General features: G+C 40.3%; 1 protein-coding gene across 1 annotated transcript; it reads right to left on the bottom strand.

Annotated features, from left to right (window-relative positions):
* Window positions 1-608: 608 nt before the first annotated feature.
* On the bottom strand, window positions 609-27,228 carry LOC127527102 (craniofacial development protein 2-like). The gene is made up of 3 exons (XM_051924735.1): window positions 27,035-27,228; window positions 24,072-24,437; window positions 609-821 (listed from the first exon to the last, which is right to left on the bottom strand). Exons 1-3 carry the CDS (start codon window positions 27,095-27,097, stop codon window positions 609-611), a joined length of 642 nt encoding a protein of 213 aa, XP_051780695.1. The 5' UTR covers window positions 27,098-27,228.

Here is a 27,228-nt window from a genome sequence, read left to right as displayed (position 1 = left end):
TAGATGTCTTAAAAGAAGGTTGGGAAGGGGAGGTGCTTCCCTCCACCAACATCTTAGAACATATTGCGCAGTTATGCGATAGATTGGAGAAAATACGGCCCCTTCTAAAAGAACATATGTCCAGGGCTCAAGCAGTGCAAGCCCGGAATTACAATAGGAACTCCTCTTTATGCGAGTTCCAACCAGGGGATCGTGTAATGGTGCTCATGCCCACTTCCCACTCTAAATTATTGGCCCATTGGCAGGGCCCGTACGAGGTTAAAGAGAGAAAAGGGCTCATTGACTATTTGGTTCTCCAGCCGAATCGTCGACCGAGTGAGAGGGTCTACCATGTGAACCTGCTCAATCCCTGGAGGGATAGGGAGGATCCAGACCCCTCCGGACCGGCCCTCTCCCTTTTTTTGAAGAAAATCAACCTTAACCTCTAACCCAATTTGAACTCCCACCAGAGACGGGAGCTCGAAGGAGCCATCCGGTTGGTCCCAGAAGTGGTCAGTGAAGCACCAGGTCGGACTGCGCTGATTCAGCACGACATTGTAATGGACCCAGGGGTGGTAGTCAGGGAGTGACCCTATTGCCTCCCGGAGGCAAAACGTGCTGAGGTGGAGCTAGAGGTACAATGTATGTTGGACATGGACATCATCAAAGAAAGCCATAGCCCCTGGTCCATTCCTATCGTCCTTGTGTCCAAGCTGGATGGCTCCTGGAGGTTCTGTAATGACTTCAGACGTCTTAATCAGGTCTCCAAGTTTAATGCCTATCCCATGCCCCACATGGACAAACTCCTTGAGAGGCTGGGGTTGGCCAGGTATTTGACTACCCTTGACATGACAAAGGGATACTGGCAAATTCCCTTAACGGCATCTGCAAAAGAGACAACGGCTTTTAGCACCCCTAGCGGGCACTGGCAGTACAAGGTACTCCCATTTGGGCTGCACGGGGCGCCAGCAACTTTCCTACTGTGTCGCCTACCTGGATGACGAGGGAGGAACATGTACTGCATGGTATACGCCGTCCTCCTGGCACTAGCGTATAAACCACCAGAAATGCTTTTTTGGGTTGAACAAAGCCAAATACTTGAGCTACCTGGTGGGGGGACGACTGGTGAAACCACAGTGCTCAAAGATCAAAGACATCCTTGAATGGCCCCGTCCGATAGTCAAGAAGCAGGTGCAAGCCTTCTTGGGGTTAGCGGGTTATTATCGCCGGTTTGTACCTCATTTCTCTGAGAGAGCCACACCCTTGACCGACCTGACAAAGAAACGGGCCCCTTTCCAAGTGGTGTGGAATAGCGCGACAGAACAGGCATTCAGTGACCTAAAGTTGGTCCTGATGACGGCACTTGTTTTGAGAACCCCTGATTTTACTCTTCCTTTTCTCCTCCAGACCGATGCTTCGGACACAGGTCTCGGTGCCGTGTTGAGCCAGAGCATCGAAGGTGTCAAACACCCTGCGATATACCTCAGCCGGAAACTGTTTGACTGGGAGACATGGCCATCAAGTGGGCAGTAACGTATCTGCGGTACTACCTGTTGGGCCGAGAGTTCACACTGGTGATGGACCATGCCACCCTCTAGTGGATGGCTCTGCACTTGGAGTCAAATCCTCGGGTCACCAGGTGGTTTTAGGACTCGCAGCCCTACAAGTTTACTGTCACTTATCGCCGGGGTAACCTTCAGGCCAACGCTGATGCCCTCTCCTGGGCACACAACCTCTTGGTTCGGGCCACCCAACCCGTCGGGTTTGGGCTGAAGGGGGGGTCATGTCAAGCATGAGCGCATGGGGAACAGCTGAAGGGACTGACGCACATCGTGACAACTCGCGCCAAGGGACAAAGGCGGGGTACTAACCTCTCTCTCTCTTTTTCCATAGAAAGGACAAAGCACTGCCGCCATGATCCATTACACATAAACAAAGCACCATCACTTCTGGGTTCCTTTCTTCCCTCTGGTCCCCTGTTGATGACGTCCACCACCCATCCACCACCATGCCTTCCCAGCATTCCACGTCACTAATTTCCGGTCCGGCTCTTTATAATGTCCCTCCAACCATCACTCTATGTCTAATGTATTTTCTCTTTTGTTTTGAGGATGCCAAGACCTTTTTTATTACAGTATACGGGGCTTAAAAAACCCCAAACCTTTATGACGGGTGGTCTCATTTATTACAGTGCATTGGCGATCCTAAATTGTCCCTAGTGTGTGCTTGGTGTGTGTGTGGGCCCTGCGGTGGGCTGGCGCCCTGCCCGGGGTTTGTTCCTGCCTTGCACCCTGTGTTGGCTGGGATTGGCTCCAGCAGACTCCTGTGACCCTGTAGTTAGGATATAGCAGGTTGGATAATGGATGGATATTGTCTGTGTCAGAGCAGTAATTCTGAAAGCTATCCATGGCAACCGAGTGATAGAGATTGGGTAAGGGATTTGAACTCTGATTTCTAACAGTTCTCACCTTCAATTAGAGCAAATAAAATCATCTAGAAGTATATTTACTTCATTACCCTGTGAGGAGCTATGATCTAATGACAATACTTAAATTATCTAATGGGGAAATATCATGACAGATTATTTTAGAGCATAGAGTATATGCCCAGCAGGGAGAACTAGCTCCTTCAGATGGACCTGGGTGCAATGATGTAAATTACACTGTGGCAATTCATTCCAGTTACCGTGCTACCTCAAAGCCATAGCTGTTATGTTTTAGCCAGGGTCTCATCACTGGCTCAAGTAAATTTTCTCTTTTTTTGAAATTTTTTATGTCTTTTAAATTGTATTAGTATTTTTTTTGTTATTGAATATGTTGCTGCTTTAATTTTCTGTGTTTAATTTATGGATTATCATATTGTGTATTAATTATTTTCCTATTCAGCTTTCAGCTACTAATGTATGTTTTTGTTCTTTGCCCCATCTCTGTAATGATCTCAAGAGTTCCCCCACATGAAAGTCCTAATACTTGTTCAAAATGTGGAACAGAAGGGGAGATCATCAAAATCTGACTAATAACAAAAGCAAAAGCACAGGATCTTACTAAAATCAAAGATGTTTTCTTAAAAAAATGCTCCGAACAAAATGTAAGCTTCTTGGAGCACAAAAAGTAAAAAAAAAGAATTGCCTGAAAAGGCAAAGGCAATCCAAAGCAAACAAGTCCCAAAAAAGATCAAAAAGAAAGTTTTACATTTTATAAGTAACCATCATTCATTCACCAACAGTTATGGTAAAGAATATAGCTATCTTGCTTGGAAACAAACTTCTTTATTCTCATGGAAATGTTAAAGGATATGGTAAGGTCTGGCACAACATTTCATGACATTTTTCATTTAACTGGATATTGAAAACTTTTTGCCTCTGTAAATATAATTCCTTATATAGCTCTTTGATCAAGATGTTGTACATCACAAGGAAGAAAAATATGAATAATAATACATTTTAATTCAAGGCACCTTTCTAAATTTCCAAGAACACCGTACAATTTAATAAAATCATTCTTCTTCTTCTTTCGGCTGCTCCCATTAGGGGTTGCCACAGCGGATCATCTTTTTCCATATCTTTCTGTCCTCTGCTTCTTGCTCTGTTACATCCATCACCTGCATGTCCTCTCTCACCACATCCATAAATCTTCGCTTAGGCCTTCCTCTTTTCCTCTTCCCTGGCAGCTCTATCCTTAGCATCCTTCTCCTAATATACCCAGCATCTCTTCTCTGCACATGTCCAAACCAACGCAATCTCGCCTCTGACGTTGTCTCCCAACCGTCCAACTTGAGCTGATCTTCTAATGTACCCATTTCTAATCCTATTCATCCTCGTCACACCCAGTGCAAATCTTAGCATCTTTAACTCTGCTACCTCCAGCTCTGTCTCCTGCTTTCTGGTCAGTGCCACCGTCTCCAACCCATATAACATAGCTGGTCTCACTACCGTCCTGTAGACCTTCCCTTTCACTCTTGCTGATACCTGCCTGTCACAAATTACTCCTGACACTCTTCTCCACCCATTCCACCCTGCCTGCACTCTCTTTTTCACCTCTCTTCCACAATCCCCATTACTCTATACTGTTGATCCAAAGTATTTAAACTCATCCACCTTCGCCAACTCTACTCCCTGCATCCTCACCATTCCACTGACCTCCCTCTCATTTACACACATGTATTCTGTCTTGTTCCTACTGACCTTCATTCCTCTCTTCTCTAGAGCATATCTCCACCTCTCCAGGGTCTCCTTAACCTGCTCCCTACCATCGCTACAAATCACAATGTCATCAGCAAACATCATAAATAAATAAATAAATAAATAAATAAAATCATAATAAAATCATTAAACCAACAAAAACATGCATGTACACATACATATACTGTGCATCCGGAAAGTATTCACAGCGCATCACTTTTTCCACATTTTGTTATGTTACAGACTTATTCCAAAATGGATTAAATTCATTTTTTTCCTCAGAATTCTACACACAGAACCCCATAATGACAACGTGAAAAACGTTTACCTGAGATTTTTGCAAATTTATTAAAAATAAAAAAACTGAGAAATCACATGTACATAACCTTGACCTTAGGCTGTATTCTTATTGCTGTATTTTGTAGTAGTGTAAGGTAGTGTAAGGTAATCTAAATAGATAATGTATGAATATAGCTATTGTCACACGTGCACATCTGAGAAAACTTCAAGATTGATCTAATGGTAGTAACACTCTGAGCCAGAAGTTGACGCTGTTCTTTAATACCTTTTCTTTTCTGCCCTCTGCAGAAAATGATCGCCGGACATACTATGTATGACGTCACCTCCGTTTTCTGCCTTGTCATTGTGGTAATTGGCTCCACCACCATAATGACTTCAATCTATCTTTTGACTCGCATCTGAGAAGACATACTCATGTTTCTTTTGGTTTCTATTTGCTCTATGCAATTTTCAATTATATGGGGATGACCTAGGTGCTCCAAACCTTTATGATCTCTGCTTGTGTCCTTCTTACACTACCATACATTTAATTATAATAGTTCCCAGACATACACTGCAGTTCATTCCGCTTCAACCTAGAATTAAACTCTCTCTCTCTCTGTTAATCATCTTCTTTAAATGTGATGCAAGACTGAAATGTTGTTATCTTTTAAAGAAAAACTCAAAATTTTTATTTCTTAACAAAGACTAAGCTGATCTCAATACAACACTGAAGTAAAACAAACTATCATGTAATGTCACAAAATAACAAACATCTCTGGTACAAATGCATGATGCCTGTGTGACAATAGTGAGCATGTGCAGTGCAAGCTGGACATGCACATTGAGAAGCCACACTTTCCTTCTCAAATGTTATGTGTGATGGAATGCCTGCCCTTTTATGACATTTGCATGTTATTTACTTAGAAACATATGTGTAATGCAAGTAATGAAAGTCTGTAACCATACCTAGATTACAGCTTCAGCAGGACATTTATGGTAATCCGTTTCTGTTTTGTTTTCCTGCGTGTTTAAACAAATCAGTGTCTTTATATGTACAATTTCTGTATTTAGTAATTTGCATTTTAACTGAGAACTTGGCACACAATAAGTGAAGAGCGCTACATAAAAATTAACTGAATTGAATCAAATAGTTACAGCAATATGACCATGTGGCGCAATTCCCTGAGGGTGATTCGGCTCATAGAATCCTCATTATTGAGGATCTGAGCAGCTGTACCAGGCCAAGGGGGGCCCATGTAACACCTGGCTCCAGGAGGTGGGCCTGGACCACGTGTCTGCCTGTGGGGTTACCAACCAGGTTCCCGAGGTGTTTTGTCATGTGGTGGGGGGTGGCAACATGTTGTACCAGTGCATGCTCCCCCAACCTCACCTAACCTGAACTTTAATTCATTACACTACTTTGTTATTGGGAGATGTAAATAGATTGCAGGGATGTGTTACTTTGTACCACATTGGTAAGAGCCTGTGTTGCACCCCAAATTGTTTTGCAATTTACCTTTAAAATGTATCCATCTAAAAGGTGTCCTATTCTGAAACACTTTGCGGTAAGTACCAGGTTAGTGTACACTGTGACCACTACAGGGAGCTCAGGGAACAAATTCTCAAGATGTCTCAATATAGTTTGGAGACCAGTCTCCCTGGCTCATTTATTAATGTTGATTGGTTAGCAGAGTGGCACTCTTTTACTTTAACAGTTACCTTTTACACAATTAAATATATTTCTTAGTTTAGCTCCTTTAAATATCCACTCCATGGGAGTTATGACTTGAGTAGCTATCCTCATTAATCCTCTGAGACCTTCTTGGGTGGGTTGACTCCATGCAATGTCCGGCCTCCTTTCTGGGTTTTTTCTTAAGTAACAATTGTCCAGTTCCTTCCTTTAAAGAGAACAGAACAGGCACTGAGACACTCAGAGTTCTCAACCTCATTTTCTGTAATTGTTCTTCCAGTATGTTTCACACAAGGAGGCAGAATGACCTGTGACAGCAGACATGAAAGAGCCTGTGATTAAACAATCTGCAGCTGCTACCACCCACTAGATCTGCATAAAAATGGGTTCAAACTCAATCAGATTCAATAGAATGTTGTGAAAATTAAACTTAAATGGATACCAAAAAAAAAACTGTTTGAGCAAATTTAAGATAAAAAATAAGCCATGGGAGGTGGATTGTGCTAGCATAATATTTCTACAATACAATACTCACAACATGTCATTTTCTAGGACCGTGCACTTAAAAAATCATTCCATTTTGCCTGTATTGCAAATATTGAAAAATTTATGCTCTGTGAATATTCAATATAATATTGTTTATGCAATTCTAAAATAGTTTTCTGAAGCTTTGGGAAGACTTATTTTAAAGCTTTCCCTTTAAGAATGCATTGCGACCAATCTAATTGGAGCACAGATGAAATTCAAGTTAAAAATGAAAAGAAAAAACACAGCAGATGTTGTTACAGACTGGCGGATATTCTTCTTGTTGTTTTCATTTTCCGTTATTAGATTGTGATCAAAAGCACTTGTTGCAAAACGGAGATTTCACTTCATTGTGTTCAGTGCTGCTGTTAAGAGATAAGGATATGGGAGAAGAATAGAGTGGGAATTTGTAAAATCACCAAGCTACAATATCAAGAACATCCTAAAATGGCTGAAGTCAGCAGATTACTACAAATGAGAAAAATATAAAACAGTGGGAAGAGCAGAGGCCTAATATTAATGATCTTACTTTTATTTAAGTATCTTTTCACATAGCATTGATGATGATTATAAAATATAACATAAGTGATTATTGTATTTGGTTCAATACACTGAATAATACCCATTAAAAAATATTAAAAGGTTAAACACTCAAAACAAAAAAGGCAACACAATAATAAAACAGTAAATCATAAAGTACTAAGTGCTATATCAAGCCCTTATGCAATAAAGGGTTTTTGCCATTATTGAGCCTAAATTACAAACCCAAAAATAAACGGCTATTACTGTGCTTATGTAATAAAGGAGCTGCAAATGGCTGAAGTGAGTACAACACTTCAGATTTTTAAAAGAAAAGTATTTATATTATTAAAAACCTTTGTTTACACCAATATCAACTAAATAAAACACACAACAAATTGTGCTTTAGAGATTTCCTTTCAAAACACTGTATTTTACAGTACATAACCAAGGTATTTTATAATGCCCAAACCTGGAATCAAGTTTCTTTTGTCCCCCAGTCAATTATCATAGTACCAGGTTCAGATGTCGTGTCCCATAGCATTGCAAAGTTAAACTGTTTGGCACAAGGTGTCCTCCTTTATGGAAACCTTGTGTCCCGTTTTGGAATATTATAGTTATTTTATTTTGTATAGACACACAAACACATATACGCTATACTGCATAGTATCACCCTAAAGCAAACAGTTTGTAACTAGGCAAGTATAATTACAGACTCATCCATACCTTTACTTTCAAAATTATTTTTCGTGTTAGTCCTGAAAACAATTTCTGTTTACCATTAGAAACAGCAAAAAAATGTATACATTCTACACTAGACTGGGGTTATTGTGTTGCATTTCACACATCTTATTCTGCCTTCAGTTGCAGTTGACACACAGAAGTGTAGTTTATTTATTTATTTATCTTGTTGTTGTTCTTTTTTTCTTGTATTTCACATCTGGAATAGACTAAGTACATACATACAATGGGGTGGAGACAAAGTCTTATCAGGCAGCCATGAGCTCAGAGCTAGAGATACCAAAGTGAATGCTCAAAGCAAATTAATCCATGGATGATTTTTTCATATGATCGCTGAATCGGACTATGATTTGTCAGACTCTGATTTTGATGCAAGTACCGGCATCGGCTGATTGGTCCCCAGCTGATCGTTGTGCTGAACATGTTTGTGTAGCTGATACACCTATGGCAACGTTCACCTGGAAGGACAGACACTTACAATGACAGAAGGTACAAACCGTATTGTGTCTCACTGCAACTGCCACCCCACACACCTGTCTCACAAAGACAGCCAGGCAGCCAGCCCACCGTTCATTCCTGCTGGCCGTCGAGCCACCATCCCGCTCAGTCGCTGCTGCTGCAAACTGCAAACAGGCGCAGACAGCAGGCACAACAGGCAGCAACAGATGTTTTATGTTGATTTATGTGTGAAACCATTGCTTTGTGCTCTTTTCAGAAGCGTTTTTGGAAAAAATATTAGCCCTCAAAGAGCTGCTACTGAACATAGACTGTTTATGCTGCTCCCTGATAAAAGAAAATGTTTCTGCTGGTATCTGTTCAAATTAAAAAAAAAACAGATTTAGAAATGTTAACTTGCTGTTGCTCGGAAGGTACCTGTTATAATGTTATGATCGTGGCCCTGTACTCTGAGGGTAACTTGTTTTTCTTTAACAAACTAGATAAAACGTCACGGCCCTGGCAGTAGCAAATAGCTTTGGTTTTATATTTGATTTGATTACATTAATGTTTAAGTTGAGATTTACAAGAAATATTTTAACTGCTACTATGTAAAGGGAATACTGCTGTTAAAAAACACCTTATTTGTTTAAAGTGTCTGCAAACCAAATACATGCAATACACTACTTTGGAGTTCATTAATGAATTTTGCACATAACCATGTGATTGTTGTGATTGTTTGTGATTAATCGCGATGAAAAATTTTAATCGCTGCCCAGCACTATTATATATGTATATTATTGGGTGCCACACAGGCAAATACAATGATTTCCTGAATATATCAAGTCAGCATTGTGAAAATGTATGTATTGTGATGAGTGGCCATGGCCATTACCTGGCCAGAACACCAACTGCATGAACCAGGGGAGAGAGCATCAGCAGGCAATACCTTTCCTGGGATGCTAGAGGACAGCTCTCCTGGGCAGCTGTGGCACCATGGATTCCCGCAGGTTATGCTGGGAGTTGGAGTTTGGCACAGCTTTGTTGGGTTCCATGGGGGCCACAAGGAGGAGCTGCAGAGCACTACATTGGGCTCTCACCACTCCTGGCAATGATTCCAGGTTCGATTAATGAGCCACCAGGTACACACCATTCGGGGAGCCAGAGTTGGGAGGAAGAAGAACAAAGCCTGTATGGAGGACTAGATGCGAAGGGACTGTGCTGTGTTTGTTAGCTCTTTATGTACTGTACTGAGAAGTGGGGAGCAATAGAAAATGCTTCCCCATGGAGGAATAAAACATGTGTTGTGTGCTGAACTTGTGTCCTGCCTGTCTGTGTCGGGTTAGGGCAGCAGTACATGCCCAGGGCTTTACAGTATGCATAGTAAAGTGTTACCTAGGAAAACAGTTACAGGCAACCTCATGCTAACAGAGAGTAAGTCTATGTCCGCACTACTGTTTTCAAGTTGAAAGCATTTTTAAACAAAAACTATCTCCATATTAGCATACTTCACATTATTTACCAAAGTATCTCCAGCCTCACTAAAACGCATATAACATAGACATTCAACCATGCTGGCCATGTGTGCATCAGCAGAATAATCCCTGATGGGGCTGTCACTCTGCTGGCCATGGGATGTATCACAAAACTGTAGTGACCAGTGAATTTTTTGCCTTTTGTGCATGCGTACAGCAATTAAACAGAACAGAGCGCAATTAAGGTGCATACAGGAAACCAACACAACAAGTGCCATGGAAAGCACTTTTGTGTCCACTATGTTGCTGTATGGTTTTCTTCCATGATGGATGACCAGTCAGGGAATGAGACATTGAAATAAGAAGGATCCAATCAGGGAAGGGTCATATAATGAGCACAAACCAATCAGAATGTGATTATAGACCATACAGTATTTTCAAAATTATGCATTTTTTTGCCCATCCACATTACAATATTGAGGCTGAGTTTTCAGAAGTATGTGGTTTTGGAGAGCATTTTCAAAACTCTAAGTTTTAGAGGGTTGAAAATGCTGGTTGAAGTATGGATGAAAGGCCAAACGAAGACTAATGTGTACGCTTTTAAGAGAAAAAGCATTAGTGTAGATGAGGACAAGTGAAAAAGAGAGAGCTAGCTGGTGCTGAAATTTGCATGGGGACCTGGAAATAACACTATAAGGGCAAAAACATTCAATACTCTTTGTGAAATCTAGAAGGGTCCCTAATAGATGTCTGCATTCCTGCGATAGTCCATTGAGACCAAACTTAATTCTAATTCTGTAATAATTTTAGTTTTGCATCTTGGAGCAGATGGTCAAGGAATAATTTCTCCTTAAAAGTGTTTCTTTTTTCAGTTGTTAAATAAATGTTACAGCATATTCTATAGGTGGCCTACATACGGAAATGTTCCTGTCATATATTTACTGTGAAGCTGTGTTCTGACTAAGGGAGCTAAAATAAATATCAGTAATTTTGGAAGGACTTTTAAAGCCAGTAAAATAACCAATGTAAAATCTGTAACATGGAATTTTTTGTGGTGGTTGATGAGAATTTAGATCATCTGTTATTTTCTTGCTGTGATACCTGTTTGTACATTTAAGCAGTACTATGAGGTCAGGCATCTCAGGTCTAAGACGTCACTCATGCAGTGTTAAAGGAGAAACTAAACTAAGATGTTTGCTACAAACACAAAAGTGTCAAGTTACCTAAAAATTAAACAATCAAAGAATGAGCAAAGGTTTTACTGTATTTATGATGAACTTGGTTAACAGAGCAGCTATAATTGTCAATCAATATAATGACATGTGGGTGAAAGGGAGCAGAACCTACGGGAACAAAGTTCTGGATGAAATCACAACTATCATAGAGAAGTATGGGTGTCCTCTTGCAATCGATATTTGGGCACAAAACATTTTTTGTCTGTGAAGTTAAATAGTTAAAAACTAACCAAAAGTATTATTACTTAGTATTGATTTCTTTGCTTAAAGTAAGCTGGGGAAAATGTATCAATTGTTGGCTGCCAAAGAGAGGTTTCTGTTTCAGAGGCTTTATTGAACTGGTACATTTTAAGGACTCTTGTTAAGAGGAATATAAGACAACAGGGTTACAGAAGTCATCTGCTGTATTTTGTCAATAGTCTGGCTTTGTCAAATACTGTAAGTGACAATTTTTCAGCAGTGAAAAGAAGCCTTCATTTTTAAAATTTTGCACAGCAGAACCTGACATTTCAAATTATTGGACCCCCTTCTTGTTTTTTTTCCTTCAATACTGACATTCACATTCTGTAGTATTGTCTTTCAAGAATCACTTTTTCCATTTATTTCATCTTCCATTATTATTATACTGTGTTGAAAGCAAACCACAATTTGTTGCATAACTTTTATGTTTAAAGAGTTACGAATTAAACCTTGTAGAAAGAGGTATTTTATGTTTAAATTCAAGATGAACAACACAAGACTGAACACTAATTAGGCAAATTCCTTCTGATCTTCATGTTGAACATTGGGGACGGCATGGTGGCACAGAATAGTGCTGCCACCTCACTGTTCCAGAGTCCAGCTCTCCCCATTACCTTTCATTTTCATTTTCCACTCAGTTCATTTTCCACTCAAATCCCAAAGATGTACAGGCTATAGGGTCATTGGTGATTAGATTTTCTTTGTTTTAAATTTGTACAATGCTACTCCAAATTAAAACAATTTCAGAAAATGTATTTATTAAATAGAGGTTTAAGACTAAATGTGAGTTTTAGAGTGCTATATAGAGCAGTAAGGTAATGTTTCAACAGACTCAGCCTATATGGCACACATTTGTAAATGGCTGTGATTAGTTCAGGACACTTTAACTCATATTGATGAATCTGAACCTAGCCACAGGGGATCCACAAACCAGTATGTTTCTTTGTGCTGGTCCCAGGCCTGGATAAATGAGGAGGGTTACGTCCAGAAGGGCATCTGGTGTAAAATTTTGCCAGATCAATATGCAGACAACAATACAGATTTCCATAGCGGATCGGTCAAGGCCCAGGTTAACAATGACCACTACCAGTACTGTTAGCCAACAGGGTGCTGACGGAAATTGGAGAGTATACAGAGGAAGAGATTGATGAAGACGTAGAGGGACAGTCAGATAGATGCAGAAAGTAGACAGGAGTACAAGGAGATAAGGCGTAAGGTGAAGAGAGGGGTAATGAAGGCTAAAGAAAAGGAATATGATGAACTGTATGAGAGGATGGACACTAAGGAGGGAGAAAAGAACCTGTACCAATTGGCTGGCAGAGAGACCGAGCTGGGAAAGATGTGCAGCAGGAGGATAAAGATGGAAACGTACTCACAAGCGAGGAGAGTGTGTTGATCAGATGGAAAGAGTACTTTGAGAGGCTGTTGAATGAAGAGAATGAGAGAGAGAAGAGGTTGGATGATGGGGAGATAGTGAATCAGGAAGTGCAACAGATTAGCAAGGAGGAAGTAAGGACAGCTATGAAGAGGATGAAGAATGGAAAGGCCATTGGTTCAGATGACATAACTGTGAAAGCATACAGGAGTTTAGCAGTGATGGCAGATGAGTTTTTAACCAGATTGTTTAATGCAATCTTGGAAAGTGAGAGGATGCCTGAGGAGTGGAGAAGAAGTGTACTGGTACCAATTTTTAATAAGGGGGATGTGCACAGCTGTAGTAACTACAAGGGGATAAGATTGATGAACCACAGCATGAAGTTATGGGAAAGAGTAATGGAAGCTAGGTTAAGAAGGGAAGTGATGATTAGCGAGCAGCAGTATGGTTTCATGCCAGGAAAGAGCACCACAGATGCAATATTTGCTCTGAGGGTGTTGATAGAGAAGTACAGTATAGAGAATGTCAGAAGGATTAACATTGTGTCTTTGTGGACTCAGGGAAAGAATATGACAGGGTGCCTAGAGAGAAGTTGTGGTATTGTATGAGGAAGTCGGGAGTGGCAGAAAAGTATGTAAGAGCTATACAGGATATGTACAAGGAAAGTGTGACAGTGGTGAGGTCTGTGGTAGGAGTGATAGATGTATTCATGATGGAGGTGGAATTACATCAGGGATCGGCACCGAGCCCTCTTATTTGCAATGGTGGTGGACAGGTTGACAGATGAGATCAGACAGGAGTCCCTGTGGATTATGATGTTTGCTGATGACATTGTGATCTGTAGTGAGAGTAGGGAGCAGGTTGAGGAGACCCTGGAGAGGTGAAAATATGCTCTTAAGAGGAGAGGAATGAAGGTCAGTAGGAACAAGACAGAACACTTTTGTGTAAATGAGAGGGAGGTCACGGAAATGGTGAAGATGCAGGAAGTAGAGTTTGGTGATGGTGGATGATTTTAAGTACCTGGGATCAACAGTACAGAATAATGGGGAGTGTGGAAGAGAGGTGAAGAAGAGAGTGAAGGCAGGGTGGAGTGGGTGGAGAAGAGTGTCAGGAGTGATTTGTGACAGATGGGAATCAGCAAGAGTGAAAGTGAAGGTTTACAGGACGGTAGTGAAATCAGCTATGTTACATGGGTTGGACACAGTGGCACTGACCAAAAAACAGGAGAGAGAGCTGGAGGTTGTAGAGTTAAAGATATTAAGATTTGAATTGGGTGTGACGAAGATGGACAGTATTAGAAAAGAGTACATTAAAGAGTCAGCTCAGGTTGGATGGTTTGGAGACAGTCAGAGATTATGAGATTGCTTTAATTTGGACATGTGCAGACAAGAGATGTTGGATATATTGGGAAAATGATGCTAATAATGGAGCTGCCAGGTAAGGGGAAAAGAGGAAGGCCTAAGTGGAGGTTTATGGATGGGGTAAGAGAAGACATGCAGGTGGTAGGAGCAAAATACAGAGGACAGGAGATTATGGAAAAAGATGATCTGCTGTGGTAACCCCTAACAAGACCAGCCGAAAGAAGAAGAGGTTGAGTGAGCTCAGGATAGGAAAGACTTACAGTATTCATTCCACTAGGCAAGTCAATTCTTCTTTGAGTTAAAATCTGGATGACTTTGTTATGTTCAATTATGTGTTCTTGAAATTAGGCCACATTTCACTATGAAAAATGCCATGTGGCTCAATTCTATTTGCAGTACAAAAACACGTGGAGGTTGGATACAGTAGGAAAAGCCACCCCAAATCTCAATTTCTTAAAGCAGAATAGCCACGTTACATTTCATGATATCATCTTGTTAGATCATTTTCTATTATAATTTACAGCGGCTATAGTTGCACACTGATAGGCAAGCTGACAAGATTAGACAAGGTGAGCTACAGATATTTCATAAATAAAACAAGTGAAAAGGCAGGTGAAAGTAACATTTGTTTTCAGCTTAACCTTGGTTCACATCTTCATTCCAGAAGAATGAGGCCAATACCAGATGTTGATTTGAGGAAGATAAGTTGGATGGCCAACAAGTCCAACTAAAAAAACAGGGGCATAGTCACTAGGACTTCGGGAAGGTCATTTGACCTACTATTAAAAAATACAAAACATACAAATTGAAGTCACTGCACATACCAAATGCCGGAAAAATATGTTGCTGCATCAGTTGGTTAACCAATTTTTTTTGTGAAACCAAAAGTACATTACTGAAACTGAATGCAATGCTGATATAGCATTTCGTGATAAGTGCACTCTTAAAAATAGTGGTAATTTAATGGCACTTTATGGTTCTTTAATGGGTTGTGTGGTTCCTTTTAGCACCAGTGCTTGACAATATGAAAAAAAGCTGAAATCTTTAATGCACGGTAGTTTACCAAGCAGGACACTAACAGACGCTTTATGGAAGAATCACTCTGGCACTTTTATTTTTAAGAGTGTAGGCAACTTTTTTATTCATGCATTTTTCACACTTTAATAAATTTTTTGTATATAATGTTGCAGTTTTTCAAAAGTTAATTTGTTTGTATATATGACAGCAGCTTTTCCTGTGATTATTTATTTCATAATTGAAACAGGAGCAGCTTTGGGCAGCTGTGCAATAGGAAATTCGTCTGAATTGTAAGGCAATGCTACTGATACAGTTGAATAATCAAGTAAATAGAGAAGGAGAAGTTATTATTTGACCTAATAGGTCTATTGCAACATTGCTGTTACATTTGTATTTTTAAATACTGAATAAACAAAAATACCACAGGAATGTGATTAAGGTAAAATATGAACTTCACGCTTAATCATGTTTTCAGACACTCATGAATCTAATAATCAGTCAATTCCTGCCTGGCAAGATGATGTCAGGTGGGTTTATGCAGATAATGCTCTGAGTAAGCTTCTGGTACAGTTGATATGGCTACTGTCACACACGTGCAAGTAGGAGGCAGCTAAAGGGCTTAAGTATTGGTAATGCCATATCAGACCAGGGGGCGACAGAGTGTGCTGACTGTCTTTCTCAGTTCCTTGCAGACCGTTCCCAGGAAATCCCATCAGGTTCTGGTGCCACTGATGACATCGCTTCCGGTACTTTTGATGACGTCACTTCCGGTTCCGACCCCGATGACATCACTTCCTCTCTGGGCCTTTATATCCGCCATCTTATCTCCACCTCATCAGTTCTGTTTTGGACTCAGTTGTGCGAACATCTCTGTTAAACTTTTTCAGACTTTTTGCAGCCGGGGTATAATATACGGGTGGCTGCCCCAAACTTTTATAATGTCTGAAGTCTCATCCTTGTCACACTACATACAGGGCTTGTGCCACCATTAAGGAAAAATAGGCATTCGCCCAAGGCACACATCTTAAGGGGGGAAACCCAGCTGCACGGGTTTAGCTACCGAACAGTTGGCGTGTGCATTAAAAAGCTTGGCCTAAGGAGCAAAAGCAGCTAGCACCGGCACTGGCTACATACTTAGCAGTCAGCACAAATTATGCACTTATCAACTTATCTATTTTAGGCAACTCTACTGAAGGTGGTTGTTCAGATTCAGTTGGCTTGGAAAATATGGCTTCTGGTTGATGTAGAGCACAAAATTTGAAGGTGCTTTTGTGTCAGTCGTGCTCTTTGCAAGTGAAAGTGACAGGATGCACATGGGAGTATTAATCAGTTCTCCATTTGTTAAGTTAGGCAAGCATGAACACAAAACTAGTCATTAAGCTGCATACAAAAGAGCCAAAGTTTGTACTCAGTCTACTGAAAAGCCAAACAGTCAGGTGAAAGTCATGTTGGACAGAAAATGAACACCATGTACATCTACTAAAATCAGTGTCAGAGACAGTGCTCTGTTGTGATCGATATGCAGTTCAGTGAACTTAGAGGTAACAGGTGAATTTCCCATTTTAAAAGAGATAACTGGCCAGTCATGATGAAATTTTGAAATAACACATGAAAATAAAGCTGAAAAATGCAGCTTTACTGTTAATCTATTGTACAGTATAATAAAACACTGAGGTCTGTGTGTCCGGTCCAATCTGATTGGTCAGTTTCACATTTTTTGTAATTGGTTAATGCAAACAAAGGTGGAAGTGTGAGCGTGAGACAAATGAGATGGAATAAAAGTGTAGGATGTATGCAAGAGAGTTGTCTTCGAAGATGGTGAAGCATTAAAGTGGACAGGAGGTGTGCATGGTGCTTTACGGGAACAAACTTAACAAAGGTAGCGCCAGTCAAGAGATCAAAGAATCTAAAGATAAATGTAGTGCAACATATATCAAATATATTTAAATTCATTCTATTACTTGTCTTTGACTGATAATAAGGCTAGTTGCTTATAATACAGTTTAGGGTTTTTTTGCTGTTGCTTCTGCTGCTTTACATGTTAAAAAGAATGACAGTATTACATTTTCTTTTACAGCTTTTTTTCGGGGTTTATTGATTTACTTGGTTCAATTATAAATAAAAGCAGTGACTGCATTTTTCTTTTGAAATTAACAATAATGTGTTACTATTTTAGGAATTAGAATTAGAGAAAATGCTACGGAATACATTTAATCTTGCAAAAAAAAAAAGCTCTGTGTTACAATTCCAAATCTTTGGTCCAGTCTCAACAAACTTTTTCCATACATAACCCACTTTGTCAGTAACAGATTGTGGACTACTTTGGAATCCAAAAGTTTGACCCTGGGAGATACCTGGAAGGCAGAGTTCCTTTACTACAATGAGTTTTAAGGTCAATGCCTTTTCCCGGATTTTGAGCCCTGGAATAAATGAAATGAAATGAAATTGTCTCTGGGAGAATACAATTTAAGAAATGCTATTTATAGATGTTAGATGGTTCTGCCTTAAAATTACTTACCCAGGCAACGCCAGGTGTAGCTGATAGTACAAAATAAATGATCACATAGGTTAATCTTATATGTATATTTACTTGCCTTTTTAACAAGAAAATGAACAAAATATTTTGTCTGCAAAATAATTCTTAGGGAGAAATATTCGTTCTTTTCCACCCCCAAACACCCAATTAAAGTAGAATTTTACAATTGAAAAGAGATACATTGCATGCAGTGTTTTTGGCCTTTTTGTCTAGACTTTTTCCAGCTGGTCTTGACTGACCTGTGTGTTTGACTTTTCACCTTTACTTAAGCATTTTTTCACCTACCTGGGTGAGCTTATGCCTCATCTTTAAATCTACCTTTAAGCAAAATTTCTAGCAAATCTTTTGCCTTCTTCTGATACAAACGATTCATACTTACCAAAAGCAAATGATAGGTGCCCAAAAAGGTGTGAGGAGCAGTACGGTATTTTGATGCTGGCTTGGTGTAGTGACATATAGCCGTATTTCTCATGAAATATCTTTTTTGGTAGGTAGGTACACATTATTTGGCTTCTGAACGCTGTACCTTGCATGATAACCATTTTAGGCATTTTATAGCAGAGAAGGTAAATACCTACAGAATCAGTCATATTGGTTTTAACTTACAATTAGGAACAATCTATACGAGAACAGTCCATCCAGCCCAATAAAGCTTGCCAGTCCTATCCACTTAATTCTTCCAAAATATCGTCAAGTTGAGTTTTGAAAGTTGCTAAAGTCCGACTGTCTACCACACTACTTGGTAACTTCTTCCATTTGCCTATGGTTCTCTGTGTAAAGAAAACCTTCCTAATGTTTGTGAGAAATTTACCCTTAACAAGTTTCCAACTGTGTCCCTGTGTTCTTGATGAACTCATTTTAAAACAACAGTCTTGATCGAGCTGTACTTACACCATTCATAATTTTAAACACTTCAGTCATGTCACCTCTTAATCTTCTTTTGCTAAAACTGAAAAGGCTCAGCTCTTTTAATCTTTCTTCATAATTCATCCCCTGTAGCCCTGGAATCAGCCTAGTTGCTCTTCTCTGGATTTTTTCCTGTGCCTTTTTTTTTTGTAGCCTATGCACACAATACTCCAGATGAGGCCTCACCAGTGCGTTATAAAGCCTGAGCATAACCTCCTTGGACTTGTACTCTACACACTGTGCTATATATCCTAAAATTCTGTTAGCCTTCTTAATGGCTTCTGAACATTGTCTGCATATTGATAGTGTCAAGTCCACTACAACTAATTCAGCAGAGTGGGTCGAATTGTGTTTCACTTTGACATTACAGAGTTATTAATAATGAAACGCTTTAAGATTTCACATTGTTACGCAACAGAATGTCACAAAATCACATCAGAGTTAACATATTGTAGAGTCAATGCATGTGCTATTAAAAGACATGGTCATTATACTCTATGCGGGGCTTCACCAAACCAAATCCTTTCAATATCTTTCAGTGTCTTTTGAAATTTTCAGCCATGTTTCTTTGCTTATGGAATTTTGTATTTTGAGAAACAGGAGCACAAAAGTTATGTTTATTTGTTTCATTTTTTTACTCATTTATTTTTCATTTTCCTTTAATTATAGTCTATTTGAACACAGAATATCTTCACAAACTTTTTTGTTTTATTTTAATACGATTCTGGGTATTCTGATTGAAATTAATATGGACTTTAGTAATTTTCCCACTGCCCTTTTTAGAGTGACTTTTTCTTTTATCATCTGCTGTCAGATCATTCAGTCTTCACATAAGGTCTGAAACTAGAGATAATGTAAAAAATCTCAGGATGACTCAAAGTGTGCTTTGCTTTGTATTCAGGACAAGCAAAGGAGGTACAAAAAAAGTCTATGGAAGTGAAGGGAAGGAAACACGTCCCTTAAGGTCTCCAAGGAGAGAATCACCATGTGTCCCCGATACCATATAAAGTAGCAGCAGTTCACTTCCAGTAGCAGCTTGTAGAGGAGCTCTGTCAGAAATTGCTAAAGTCCCTGAAGAGGGTCATAGCACCATTCACTACAGAGTAGCAAATTTTCTAATTTTAGCCTCTTTGAGAACAGAAATATTTCTATAGGGCAAATATTCTAAGCAATCATTTTCAATGTGTTTAAAGTTATAAATATTCAGCAACTCATAGCATTATCCAAAGACTGAACAAATTTCAGAACATAATCAGGTGCTGATATTTATTTTGGGGTTTCTATTTGTAGATCAATTACTAGGACATAATAGAGGATGATAAATGAATCGAAATTGAATTCATCAGGCTGTAGAAAAATTGCCCCTTTGGGATCTTCATTGTTTCTGGGCCTTTCTAATTGGGTCTTACAATTAAAAGGAGGCACTTACAAAATAAAGACAGAAATATAGCAGTATATACTGTATGTAGTATACTGTAGTGTCCCAGCCAGGTTGAAGCCTTTTTTTTTGAGTGACTGTTAGTTCTGATTGAGGGAGGGCAGAGTACAGCACAGATGACTGACAGCGGGGTATTGATTGATGTGGTAAATTGGCGGGTACCCGGGACAGGAAGATGGGTTGGAAAGGGTGCTAGAATGTTGTGTTTGGGGTTACAAAATCTGCGTTCTTTTTCTTGATTGTCCAAGTAAAACTTTTGTGAGACTTTTGTGAGATGTCTGTCTGTTTTTTTTTTTTTTTAACCTTTTCTTTTTTCAAGCCTGATGTGGAGGTTGCTACAATACTATATATACTATATGCAGTGTAGTCTGCAGCTAATCCACCATTCTTTCCATGCTTTAAGTCCCCTATCTCCTACTGACATGGGCTTTTTGAGCATCAGTGCCTGCGGGGCTGAAACCAAAACTGGAACAGAAAGGACTTGCAGCGGGTTAACTCAGAGTAAGCAATAAATCTGGTACCATATCTGTGGATAGTTAGAGGAACACTGAATTACTGGATAAATTCCACACATGGGGGACAAGCAAGATCAACAATGGAATCAAGCCAGAGAACTCTACAGAGACACCATCAAGAAATGTAGTATCGTACGTCAATCCATCCATCCATTGACTAACCCGCTATATCCTAACTACTGGGTCACGGGGGGTCTGCTGGAGCCAATCCCAGCCAACTCAGGGCAATGTATCATACATCCATCCATCCATCCATTTTCCAACCCGCTGAATCCAAACACAGGGTCACGGGGGTCTGCTGGAGCCAATCCCAGCCAACACAGGGCACAAGGCAGGAATCAATCCCGGGCAGGGTGCCAACCCACCGCAGAGGATGATTATATTTACCATTTATTTAATTAAGTAATCCTTTATCAAAAATGTTTCACCCAAAACTGCTGTATACTGTATGCTTACATGAACAATTTTAGTCATACTTAATGCTGTTTTTCCAATTGAACTTGGAACCAAGCAGAACCAGGATAGGCCTATTTCTGTGTTTTCAAAAGATTTATAGAACAAACTATAAAAGGTTGAATGTGGAACCTGAGTTTACTTTGAAACACCTCAGTGACAAATGCATTGACAAGAAGCTGGCTACATTACCTGTGAGGAGCAGTTTCATGATGCATCAAGGAGCTCTTAATGTCAACCATTGTAGGCCTACCAAGTTTTATTAATTCTGATCACACATTGCTGCCATCATCATTGAATGTTTAATGCCTTTTTTTTTTTTGCAAAGTAGTATAATAAGTCTAACAAGGTGCAGAATAAATTAGAACATAGACATTTTTCTGATTGTTTTTAGATTTGCTGACTTATTTCTGCATTAATCATTTGCATCTTTTATGGATTTTTATGGTGGACTAGCATCACTTCTGCAGTTAGTTTCTATTTTACTCCTTTGCTGCTGGTTTGGTTTGAAAATGGATGGCTTTTGTGCCACAATTTGCTAAGCATCCTGTACTAAATTTGTTTCTAACTGAGTAAGAATAAAATTGTAAAGAACAATACAAAAAATGTATATAACATTTGGAAAATAAAATAATTTTAAATTGTAATACTGCATGTGACACAATATTACAATTGTCAATGCTACATCTTCAAAGCTCCATACTTCATGGATCATCAGCCTAGTTAGTAACTGTGTGTAATAAATGCATATTTCCCAATTTGTGTTAGTCTTGTCTTTCTTCAGTATCCGTAAGACATGCAGACGAAAGAGTGGTGTCTCTAAATGGCCCCAATAGACTCTTTTTTTAGTATGTCCTGGTCTAGACTTGTGCCTTGCCCAGGACCAGTTCCTGCTCTGTGCCCAGTGCTGCTGGGATAGACTCTGGATCTCCAGGATTCAAAATTGGACTAGCTGGTTCAGAGAACAGATGGTGGAATGGATGGATTACTATATTGGAAAACAGGTATATGCAGTAGCTAAATATTATTTTTCATATAAACTGCATTTGTTATTTGTACTTATTATCATCAGCATGTTATATTGCTTGCATTTTCATTTTTTCTACATCCTTGACTTCTGTCTCCATTTTTGTACTGTATTAGTTTATTTAAAGAGATTTCTTACAAAAAGTTAAGACACTCTGATTAGTTTAATGTACCAAAACAATGTTATCTTAAAATTATAAAGAAGCATTACCTCACTCTGGCACCTGACAAAACCCATAACCTCTGGACACTGGACTTCTACTTCTTTCGGCCACTCCCATTAGGGGTTGCCACAGCAGATCATCTTCTTCCAAATCTTTCTGTCCTCTGTATCTTGTTCTGTTACACCCATTAACTGCATGTCCTCTCTCATCACATCCAAAAACCTTTGCTTAGGCCTTCCTCTTTTCCTCTTCCCTGGTAGCTCTATCCTTAGCATCCTTCTTCCAATATACCCAGCATCTCTCCACTGCACATGTCCAAACCAACGGAATCTCGCCTCTCTGACTTTGTCTCCAAACCATCCAACCTGAGCTGACTCTCTAATGTACTCTTTTCTAATCCTGTCCATCTTCGTCACACCCAATTCAAATCTTAATATCTTTAACTCTACAACCTCCAGCTCTGTCTCCTGCTTTCTGGTCAGTGCCACCGTCTCCAACCCATGTAACATAGCTGGTCTCACTACCGTCCTGTAGACCTTCCCTTTCACTCTTGCTGATACCTGCCTGTCAAAAATTACTCCTGATACTCTTCTCCACCCATTCCACCCTGCCTGCACTCTCTTTTTCACCTCTCTTCCACAATCCCCATTACTCTGTACTGTTTATCCCAAGTATTTAAACTCATCCACCTTCGCCAACTCTACTCCCTGCATCCTCACCATTCCACTGACCTCCCTCTCATTTACACACATGTATTCTGTCTTGTTCCTACTGACCTTCATTCCTCAACTCTTACATACCTCTCTGCCACTCCCAATGTCCTCATACAATACTACAGCTCCACTTGAGGCACCCTGTCATATGCTTTCTCCAGGTCCACAAAGACACAATGCAACTCCTTCTGGCCTTCTCTAAACTTCTCCATCAACATCCTCAGAGCAAACATTGCAACTGTGGTTCTCTTTCTTGGCATGAAACCATAATGCTTCTCACTAATCATCACCTCACTTCTTAACCTAGCTTCCACTACTCTTTCCCATAACTTAACCATAACTCAATTTTATTCCACTGTAATTACTGCAGTCCTGCACATCCCCCTTATTCTTAAATATCGGCACCAGTGCACTTCTTCTCCACTCCTCAGGCATCCTCTCACTTTCCAAGATTCCATTAAACAATCTGGTTAAAAACTCCACTGCCATCTCTCCTAAACACCTCCATGCTTCCATAGGTATGTCATCTGGACCAACGGCCTTTCCATTTTTCATCCTCTTCATAGCTGTCCTGACTTCCTCCTTGCTAATCCGTTTGCACTTCCTGATTCACTATCTCCACATCATCCAACCTCTTCTCTCTCTCGTTCTCTTCATTCATCATCCTCTCAAAGTACTCTTTCCATCTGCTCAACACACTCTCCTAACTTGTGAGTATGTTTCCATCTTTATCCTTTATCACCCTAACCTGCTGTACATTTTTCCCAGCTCGGTCCCTCTGTCTAGCCAATCAGTACAGGTCCTTTTCTCCCTCCTTAGTGTCCAACCTCTCATACAACTCATCATACGCCTTTTCTTTAGCCTTCGCCACCTCTCTCTTCACCTTGCACCTTATCTCCTTGTACTCTTGTCTACTTTCTGCATCTCTCTGACTATCCCACTTCTTCTTTGCCATCCTCTTCTTCTGTATACTCTCTTGTATTTCCTCATTCCACCACCAGGTTTCCTTTTCCTCCTTCTTCTTTCCAGATGTAACGCTAAGCACCCTTCTTGCTGTCACCCTTACTACATCTGCTGTAGTTTCCCAACTGTCTGGTAACTCTTCACTGCCACCCAGTGCCCGTCTCACCTCCTCCCTAAACTCAACCTTGCAGTCTTCCTTTTTCAACTTCCACCATTTGATCCTTGGCTCTGCCCTCACTCTCTTCCTCTTCTTGATCTGCAACGTCATCCTACAGACCACACCATCCTATGCTGCTTAAATACACATTCCCCAGCCACTACTTTGCAGTCTTCAATCTCCTTCAGATCAACTCTTCTGCATAGGATGTAATCTACCTGTGTGCATCTTCCTCCACTCTTGTACGTAACCGTATGTTCCTCCCTCTTCTTAAAATACATATTCACGACAGCCATGTCCATCCATTTGGCAAAATCCACTATCCTCTGACCTTCTTCATTCCTCTCCTTGACACCATACCTACCCATCACCTCCTCATCTCCACTGTTCCCTTCACCAACATGCCCATTGAAATCCGCTCCAATCACCACTTTCTGTCCCTTGGGTACACTGTTCATCACTTCATCCAACTCACTCCAAAAATCTTCTTTCTCACCCATTGCACACCCAACCTGCGGTGCATATGCACTAACAACATTTGTCATCACATCTCCAATTTCCAGCTTCATAATCATTACTCTGCCTGACACTCTTTTCACTTCCAAGACACTCTTGACATACTGTTCCTTCAGAATAACTCCTACCCCATTTCTCCTCCCATCCACACCATGATAGAACAATTTGAATCCACCTCTAATCCACGTGGCCTTATTCCCCTTCCATTTAGTCTCTTGCATGCACAATATATCAACCTTCCTTCTCTCCGTCATATCTGCTAACTCTCTCCCCTTACCAGTCATACTGCCAACATTCAAAGTTCCTACCCTCATTTCCACTATGTTTACTTTCCTCCTCTCCTCCTGCCTCCAGACATGTCTCCCCCCTCTCTTTTCCTTCTTCTTCTTTGGCCACTGGAATTCTGGGAAATTTGCATTTTGGCCAGAGGCAGAGCCAGCAGGTGCGATGGGGCTGTTTGCTCCAGGCCCCACCCTAATGGTGGGCCCATAAACATGACAGAAAAAAATCTATTTAGCCACAGTCTGGTACATTCCAGTGTAACACCCCATATAAATAATATATATCACGCAAACAACACATCATATCACCGCAGGACTATTCCCCTAGATGTGCTAGAAGGGGATATGGACAAAGCTAAAGCACTGAACCCATTTTTAATAGATTTTCCTTTCTCATTGCCAACTCCTTCCAATTACCAGTCTCCCAACACCATCCCTACTTACATCAACAACTCTTACCATGTCAACTGGAATGACCAGTAATGTGTCCACCTCAGTGTGGGAGGTCCATAACTGAAGACCAAGTAAGGAGACAACTAAAGAAGCTACACACAGGAAAAGCTGTGGGACCATATGGAGTAGCACCCTCGAGTTCCTACGGCCTATGCTGATAAATGTTATCCTCTGTCACCTGTCAGTCTGTCCCTAAGGCTTCAGAAGGTGCTTCTGCTTTGGAAAACATCAGGCATTGTTCCTGTTCTTCATCTAGTGACTGCAGAATAATGGCACTTATTTTTCACATCATGAAGACCTATGAGAGACTGGTCCTGGATGATACAAGTCCACTTGTATTAGACCACCTGAACCCATTGCAGTTTGTCTATCAGACAAAGATTGGAGTGAAGGATGCAATTATCTATCTGGTCCACAAGGCTTATTCTCATCTGAACAAAGCTGACAGCACTGTGGGGAATGTATTTTTGACTTCTCAAGCACCTTCAGTACATTCCAGCTATCTCTGTTAAGGGGTAAGCTGAGATATATGCAGTTGGATGAGCCCATGGTATTCTGGATAATAGACTGTCAGGCAGACCGCTGTTTGTGAGACTCAAGGACTGTGTTTCTGTTACGGATGTGAGCAACACTGGAGCACCACAATGACCAGTCCTGTCTCCTTCCCTCTTCACTCTGTACACCTCTAACTATTAATATAACATCAGGTTAGGTCACTTGCAGAAATTATCTGATGATTCTGCACTTATAGGGTTTATTGATAAAGAGGATGAGACAGAGTATAGGATTCACATTGAGAACTTTGTTTCTTGGTGCAAAGGAAATTCTCTGCATCTCAACATCAGCAAAACCAAAGAGCTGGTTATTGACTTTTGCTGCACCAAACAGCCTCTATGTTCAATCACTATTCAGGGAGTGGATGTACAGGTCCACTCCTACAAGTACTTGGGGGTTCACATTAATGACAGGTTGGACTGGCCTTGGAAAACAGAGGAACTACATAAGAAAGGGCAAAGCAAGCTCTTTTATCTTAGGAGATTTTGTTCCTTTAATGTGGGTATTGACATCCTTCACATCTTCTATAACTCTGTGATGGCCAGTGCAATTTTCTATGCTGTAGTGATCAGGGCTAGTAACATCAATTCAAGAGAGGCCCACTGAATCAACAAGCTAATTAAAAGGGCAAGCTCAGTTATAGGATGCACTCCTACAGAAATAGTAGCAAAGGAGACAGTTAAAATAAAATTGAGTGCCATTATGAACCATACTGCCCATCCAGAGTCTCTCTAGAACACTAACACTCAGGTCTTTCAGCCAACGAATTATTCAGCAGAACTGTGTCAAGAAATAGTACTGGGGCTCCTTTCTACCAACAGCAATGCGTCTGTGACTGTGACAGCCAAGTCAGAATTTTTCTTTCTTTTATCATATTCACCTGTTTATATATTTATTTATTTATTTAAAGATCTTCTTAAGACCACCATTCTATGCTGCTTAACTACACTTTCTCCTGCCACCACTTTTGCAGTCTTCAATCTCCTTTAGATCAACTCTAATGCATAGAATGTAATCTACCTGTGTGCATCTTCCTCCACTCTTGTACGTGACCCTATTTTCCTCCCTCTTCTTAAAATACATATTCACGACAGCCATGTCCATCCTTTTGGCAAAATCCACTATCCTCTGACCTTCTTCATTCCTCTCCTTGACATCATACCTACCCATCACCTCCTCGTCTCCACTGTTCCCTTCACCAACATGTCCATTGAAATCCGCTAAAATCACCACTTTCTGTACCTGTTCATCACTTCATCCAACTCTCTCCAAAATTCTTCTTTCTCACCCATTGCACACCCAACCTGCGGTGCATATGCACTAACAACATTCATCATCACACCTCCAATTTCCAGCTTCATAATCATTACTCTTCCTGACACTCTTTTCACCTCCAAAACACTCTTGACATACTGTTCCTTCAGAATAACTCCTACCCCATTTCTCCTCCCATCCACACCATGATAGAACAATTTGAATCCACCTCCAATCCACCTGG

Source organism: Erpetoichthys calabaricus, chromosome 3, assembly GCF_900747795.2.
Source record: "Erpetoichthys calabaricus chromosome 3, fErpCal1.3, whole genome shotgun sequence".
NCBI lineage: Eukaryota > Metazoa > Chordata > Cladistia > Polypteriformes > Polypteridae > Erpetoichthys > Erpetoichthys calabaricus.
The sequence above is the reverse complement of the archived record's forward strand: the minus strand, read 5'-3'. Positions and strand labels throughout refer to the sequence as shown.